The 7593-nt window shown below is 36.2% G+C and overlaps 1 protein-coding gene across 1 annotated transcript in view; it reads left to right on the top strand.

The window, feature by feature from the left end:
• Positions 1-7593, top strand: part of ZC3H6 (zinc finger CCCH-type containing 6) — a 56643-nt gene that overhangs the window by 37597 nt on the left and 11453 nt on the right. The window contains exons 7-10 of the mRNA XM_007959512.2: positions 2011-2120; positions 2553-2806; positions 5161-5672; positions 6239-6469. Coding sequence (XP_007957703.1) covers positions 2011-2120; positions 2553-2806; positions 5161-5672; positions 6239-6469 — 1107 coding nt within the window. The remainder of the gene's footprint in view (positions 1-2010; positions 2121-2552; positions 2807-5160; positions 5673-6238; positions 6470-7593) is intronic.

Here is a 7593-nt window from a genome sequence, read left to right as displayed (position 1 = left end):
TTGAATGACCATCAAAAAACTAAAAGCCCATGGACAAAAAACACACCAAGTAATCACACAGGAATAGTAACCAAAAAAAGAAAAAAGGAAAAAAAAAAAGAAGAAGAAAAAACAAGAAAACCTTCAATATCTGGGGCTAAGGCACTAAGAAAAAAAAAGTAGAGGAGAATAATAAATGAAAAAAAAAAGGGAAAAATGCAAAAAGAAAATCAAGGAACAGGGTTAACCACAAGAAAAAAGGGCGAAAGAAAAAATAAAACAAAACAAAAAAAACCTTACATTTAAAAAATAATAATAAAAATTTCAACCACGCACAGGGAAAAGAAAAAAATGCTGAACACTAGGACCTGGGAGGGGAAGATTAAGAAAAATAACAAAAAGGACAAAAGTATTAATAATATTTGTTGTTTAAAAACAGACAAATGCAAGCAAACTAATCACCAGAAAAAAGAAAGCTAAAAAGAAAAAAATAAAAACAAAGAGAAAAAAAAAAAGTAAATCAGTGGAGGACAGGGCAGGGCACCCAGGCTCCATCTGACCACACAGACTGTGATGAAATTCCTGTGGGCAGAGAAGGTAGGTGGGAGTGGAGGACAGCCGCACCTCCATTCACCAAGAGTAACAAGAGGAATGTCGTACCTTGTCAGTCTAGCAGGTCCCAAGTGTCCTTGGGGGTTGCTGGAAAGGACGTGTTCTTAAGCCCCAGGAATCTGAGATAGCGATGTCTCTTTAAATACCCAGAATAGTCAAGCTGCTTTTTAAACCTTCAAAATGGTGGCGTCCTCCGGACCGGCAAAAGTCCACAGCTCAGCCCACCTTTCTCTTCACCTTCTCCGTTTGTTCCCCAGCCACCATGCACAGTCCTCTGTGCAGTCCCTGGCTAGCAGGGTGATTTTTAGGTCAGTTCTTAGGTCCTACCAGCACTCGGGAATCTCCAAGCTGTCTGTGCCGTCAGGATCACTCAGGATGGCTACCAGACCGCAGCTCCGTCTGTCTCCTTTTTTGGTATTTTCATGCAAATTCTTTGGCTAGTTGGGGTTAGTCCACTTCTATATCCTTTCCTTCAAGGCTCAGAGGTCCAGAATTATCGTTTGTGTCTGTGTTAATTGGTTTCCCTTTTCTTTGTTGAAGAGGGTCTGTGCAGTCTTTCTGCCTAGTCTGCCATCTTGCCAGATCTCTCCTACTTTTGTAGGTTTTAATGTATTCTTTATTTTACCAAAAGTTTTTTTTTTTAAGTGAGTAAAGAGGTTTTAAGTTTATCAGTTGCCTTTTGCATCTGCCAAGATGATTATATGATTTTCTGCCTTTTGTCTTATCAATATAATAATTATAATGAATTTCCTAAAACCACCACCTGAGAATGGTGTATTTTTCATTATACTTGATTTCATATTTTCTTTAGAAGTTTGTCTCAAAAAGTCTTAATATTAATCTACAGTTTTCACTTTTGGGATATTTAAGTTTAACATGGTTTATCACATCCCTTAATTTTCTTCATAGATATGAGCTCTAGCAAAACTTTATTTGTTCTATATGATATTTCATTATGCAAAGCAGCAGAGCTTGTGTAATTAAAATACTGTAGTAGTTGCTATAACCATTATAAACATTTTTTCTTTTCAAAAGTAGTTTTCTATTTAATAGAGTGATATATAGATTTTTTTAGGAGCTCTGGTAGCATAGTGCCTAAGGCACTTGACTGCTAACCAGAAGGCTGGCAGTTCAAACCCACCAGCCACTCCTCAGAAGTAAGGTTGGGGCAATCCTACTTCTGTAGTGATACTGCCTCGGAAATCCAAGGAGGGGTCGCTATGAGTCAGGGCTGACTCAACGGCACGTAACAACAACATAGGTTTTTTACACTAATTGAATACTTTGCTACATAATTAAAATGTATATTAGTAATAAAATTTAAAATTTTATCTAATGTGATTCTAGAAAATTTAGTACTAATAATCTTACTGATTGAGCACAGTTATTTTTGGTCTGTTCCTTAATATTTTTATTTACATGAATTTCCATGCAAGTTCTATCATACTGGAGCAAAATGTTACCAAGGAGACAACTGTAAATTTTCTCATGATGATCTGACTAAAGAAACAAAGAAACTTTTGGACAAAGTGAGTAATATTCTTATACCTTGGTTATTAGTTAGCTTTCTCCACAGATTCATTTGACTTGAATAGCTTACTTTCAGACATTTGTGAATAATATAACATATTTTCTAAAACCCTACTGAGAAATCAAAGATTTATTTTCTGTTCTGTGCTATTAATATCATGTATTGGAAAAGTAGAACTGTTGGATTAGGGCATTAGATATCTTCTATTCTTATCTTTGTCCTGCCATTTAATAAGCTAATTTACTTTGAGCAGTTTCCTTTACCACTTTGAATCTCATTCTCTTTGTCAAATATGAAGAATTAGCTATTTACATTTCAGCTTCTATATTATATTTTTCTATTAACAAAACCAATTTATTGAAGTCTTTACAGTTTCAAATGTGAAGAAAGAGGTTGTTTTAAAATAGTAATCTTTGCCAATTATTTTTAGGTGTTGAATACTGATGAAGAACCCATAAATGAAGATGAAAGAGAATTAGAAGAACTTAGAAAACGTGGCATAACTCCTCTTCCCAAACCACCTCCAGGAGTTGGGCTTCTGCCAACTCCAGCAGAACATTTTTCCTTTTCTGACCCTGAAGATGATTTTCCAATAGATCTCTCTGATGATTTCAAGAAAATTCCATCTCTTTTTGAAATAGTTGTAAAACCTACTGTGGATTTAGCACATAAGATTGGGAAGAAGTAAGCTAAATTTTTCAAAAATTGCAGCAATTTTTTTTCCTAAAGATTCTTACTTGAAAAATAACTTGTATTCTAGAATCACGTATAATCAAACTCAGGTAGAGATGGCAGATATCTGGCATGCACACAGATTGCTGCTTCTCCCCTTAACTTTGTCCCCGCCTTCTCCTGCCTGCCATCAATGCTTTTCTCTCTCTACAGTAATCCTTAAAGGCATTGCCATGTCCATGGAATTGTCACTCGTGCTACCTGGTTATGAGACTGCATTGTAGTTGATTAATTTCTTCTAAGGATGGGTTGATATGTTTCTAGCATATCTCAGTTTTTTTACAGAAATGTTTCCTTATGCTGTTGGAGGAAAACTTGTGGGTAAGCTTTCCAGGATCCAAATTAGCATTTTCTAACAATGCCATGCTGCCCTGCAGCCCAGTCCCCCAGGGTCTGTGCAAAAACCAAAAACCAAACCTCACTGTCATCGAGTCACTTTCAACTCATAGTGACCTCTATTATGTTCCCAAGGCTGTAAATCTTTATGGAAGCAGACAACCTCATCTTACCTAAAATCCTATCATTAATTTTTTTTTAAACTCTAAATGCTCAGGGAAGTAGTAGCTCTCAGTAAATGAGAAACAAGAAATCTGTAGCAAATATCACAATTTGTGAACCTTTAAAAGTATTTCTGTTAAAATTAGGAAGAAGACAAGTATGTCCACTATTAATATTACATATTAGATCCTAGTCAATGCAGTGAGAGAGATAAAAGGTGAAAGATTAGAAATGGAGAGGCAGAGTCATTTCATCAGTTACTCTCTGTAAACCCAAAAAAGAATCAACTGACAAAACTATAGAAATAATAATTGAATTAGCAAAATGTCTACAAAGAAGAACAGCATCATTTAGAAACTAAAAGCCTTTTTGTATGCTAGTAATAATCAATTTGAAATTTTAACAGAAAAATTGTATGCTTATATAAACCAGTCGATTCCTACTCATGGCATGCTCATGTATGTCAGAGTAGAAATATACTCTGTAGGGTTTTCAATGGGTGATTTTTTGAAAATAGATTTCTAGGCCTTTTTTCCGAGGTGCCTCCAAGTAGACTCGAACCTCCAACCTTTCATTTAGCAGCCGAGTGTGTAGGTAGGTTTACGTGGTATCAGTCTAATTTTGTTGTTAACAAGTCTGCATATGTCTAGAAAAGGGACTGCAAGTATATCAATAATAATTAAAAAAAGTATCTCTGGATGGTATCTAGAGGTGAGTCTTATTTATCATTTATTGTTAGATATCATTATACTTGTCTGTATTTGTCACAAGAGCTATAATAAGTAAGTTTTAGAATAGCTAATAGTAAGCAACTATTCATAACATTTCCAGTGGACAGTTTTTTCAGAAGTGGATGACACCATCCTTCTTCCCAGTCTGGTCAGCACTTACTAATGAAGATCAAAGACTATAGTCTTCAGTCTGGATTACATTTTAACATAAAGAAAACAAAAATCCTCACAGCTGGACCAAAAAGCAGCATTACGATAAGTGGAGAAAAGATTGACATTGTCAGGGGTTTCATTTTGCTTGGATCCATAATCAACACCCATGAATGTAGCAGTCAGGAAATTAGATGTCGTACTGCAGTGGGCAAATCTATTACAAGGGACCTCTTTAAAAGTTAAAGAGCAAAGATACCACTTTGAAGACTAAGGTGCACCAGACCCAAGCCATGGTGTGTTTGATAGCCTTATATGCATGTGAAAGCTGACGATGGACAAGGAAGTCAGAAGCATTGTTGCCTTTGAATTGTGGTGTTAGCAAAGAATACTGACGACTTCATGTATTTCCAGAAGAATGAACACATCTGGTCTTAGAAGTGAGAATAACTGGACTACCTCTCATCGACTTTGGTCTTGCTGTCAGAAGGGACCAGTCCCTGGAGAAGGATATAATTCTTGATAAAGTAAAGGGTCAGCCAAAAGGAGGAGGACCCTCAATGAGATGGATTGACACAGTGGCTGCAACAGTGGACTCAAGCGTAGCAGGGATTGTGAGGATGGTGCAGGGCTGGGAATGTTTCTTCTGCTGCTCATAGGGTTGCTCTGTGTCAGAGCTGACTCCACAGCACCTAACACTAACAACAACAGTGGTAAACAGCAATTAAGAAAAGTGTATGGTAAAATGAAGGCAAGGCACATATGCAGTATTTCTATTTATAGATGAGTAAATTGCTTCTTAAAAACATAGTATTCTTTTCTGATATAGAAAAAGCTATGAACTTAACCACTGTCTATTTATAAATGTAACATTCTTTCTAAATCCTTTTTCTTTGAACTAAGGAATATTATTCTTTCTATCTACAGGCCACCAGCATTTTATAACAGTGCCTCACCACCAGGACCACAATTTCAGGAAAGCAGCCCACACCCTCAACATATCTATAGTTCTGGATCAAGTCCAGGTCCTGTACCTGATAGGTCTCAGGGACACGATAGTCCTGTGATGCACCCAGGCTCCCCTGGACATCATCCATGTGCAGGACCTCCTGGTCTAGCAGTCCCACAGAGCCCACCTTTGCCACCTGGTCCACCTGGAGTTGTAGGCTCTCACAGTCAAGCTGGAGTACTTGTTCAACCAGGTCCACCTTTGACACAATCTGGTATGAGTGGTGCTTACCACACCCCAGGCTTTCAAGGACACATGGTGAATGTAATTCGAGAGAAGCACTCTTCTCCAGCCTCATCACACCAGCAAAGTCCTGGTGAAACGCAACTCAACACCAATTATGAGTCCCTTCAAAACCCAGCAGAATTTTATGATAGTTACTATTCACATCATGCTGTCCACAATTTTCAGCTCCCCAGTAACCCTGGTGGTAAGTTTACACTTTAAAATAACTCATTTCTAAATTAAAATATTGAAGCTTTACCTTCATTAAAGGAAAGTATGGTCAGAATGTGTGTTTTAAATAAAACTAGGTAAAATGTGATGAAGTTAGAACCTTCAAATATGTTTTGAATTTAACCAAACTTTTGAAATAATAGAACATTAGCTAACTTCTTTAAATATTTCAAATTTTATTATAATTTGGTAATAAAACATTAGAGCTGCAATTTCTTAGACCTCAACAATAATAGTACTGTCAAGTACAATTGTTAATGGAATTTAGTATTCTCAAGTGATAAATCAAGAAGCTTTGGTGGTGTATTGGTTAAGTGCTCAGCTGCTAACTGAAAGGTCAGCAGTTCAAACCCACTAGCCCTCCTGCAGGAGAAAGATGTGGCAGTCTGCTTCTGTAAAGATTTACAGCCTTGGAAATGCTATGGGACAGTTCTACTCTGTCCTATAGGATCACCATGAGTCAGACTTGATGGCAGTGGGTTTGAGTTTTTTCAGTTTGAGTACTAAGTCAGTATCTGTCTCTTTGTGTTTTGAATATAGATGAGATATGGCATGGTGAATTTGCCCAGCATCAGCCTCCCATTGTTCAAGACTCACATAACCATGAGAGTGTGCCTGACAGCAGCAGTGTGACAGTCCATAGTCCTTTGACTGCACCTGGTCTCCTCCCTGCGGTGCAGAGGGCACTTTTTGTGAGACTTACTCAGAAATACCATGAAGATGAAGAAGCAAGCAGCACTGAACCTCACAGGGTGCCGGGCAAGGAAGAAGGTGTGTCAGGTTATAATAGCATCTTACCTATTTGGATCACTTAGGTCCTGAAATGGCCTTGAATAGGTTAAACTCAGATAAATGAGTTCCTTTGAACTCTATTCTCTTACCAATTTACCTTACAGCCCCTAACTACTTGGGATTAATTGTGGTTTCCAGCTCCATTAAGGCATTAATAATTAATTGCAAAAGGCTTGACTTGAAGCAGTGAATAGCTAGAGTGCTTGGGTTGGGCCAGCAGACATGCTCCTGAATTCCTTCATTTTTCTAAAGTGAAAAGACATAGAAAAAGAGTAGAACACCTTCCAATTCAAAGATTTTGACTTGTAGCCCAAGGTAAAAATGATTCAGTTATTAGAGAAAATTTTATGGTCATAGGCTATGTACCTTAAGTTCTGTATTAGTTAGGTATATATGAAAATATAAAAAGATTATGTAGAGAGAGTAAGTTTACCTTAATATTTTTGATATTGATATGTTAATTCATAATTGATAGTTAATTGGTTAGTTAATTTATTTACACATGAGAAAAGTTTTAAGTATACAGTTCCTCTTCTGAATTACAAAATTGATGTGTTCGGCCACTCTTAAACATGAAATTTAGGAACAACTGGGTGAAACTAGGTAACACTAGATAGCTACAAACTATCATATAAATATTATTTATTACGTGCTAAAAGAAGGTAGCATTAACTCTTCATTTATCTAATCACAAGAGAATGCATTCTTCCTAATAAGTGAATTTCCCATACAGTTTAACCATACTCCATTAAATGCTAAAACTTAATTTTAAAAGTTTTATGGTAATCTTTGTATAAACTCTTAACAGATTTTATGTTTTCATAAACAAAACTAAAACTTTTCTTGATGATACAAAATTTTATACTGTAACATACAATTGATGTTCTGTAAGGGTTGTTTGCTCTGTATACAGAAATAATCTTGAACAGCTATTTTTTATATATGTTTGTGTTTATTTTAATGCTTTTATGAGTTTTATTTCATCTTTGATGAAAAGCTGTTAACTATCATTTCTTTTTTTTTTTTTTTATTAGGATTTGGGTGAAGATTTACAGAGTAAATTCACTTTTCATACAGCAGTTCACATATACTTTGTCTCATGT

Source organism: Orycteropus afer, unplaced genomic scaffold, assembly GCF_000298275.1.
Source record: "Orycteropus afer afer isolate SDZICR_OR568_19922 unplaced genomic scaffold, OryAfe1.0 scaffold00017, whole genome shotgun sequence".
NCBI lineage: Eukaryota > Metazoa > Chordata > Mammalia > Tubulidentata > Orycteropodidae > Orycteropus > Orycteropus afer.
The sequence above is the reverse complement of the archived record's forward strand: the minus strand, read 5'-3'. Positions and strand labels throughout refer to the sequence as shown.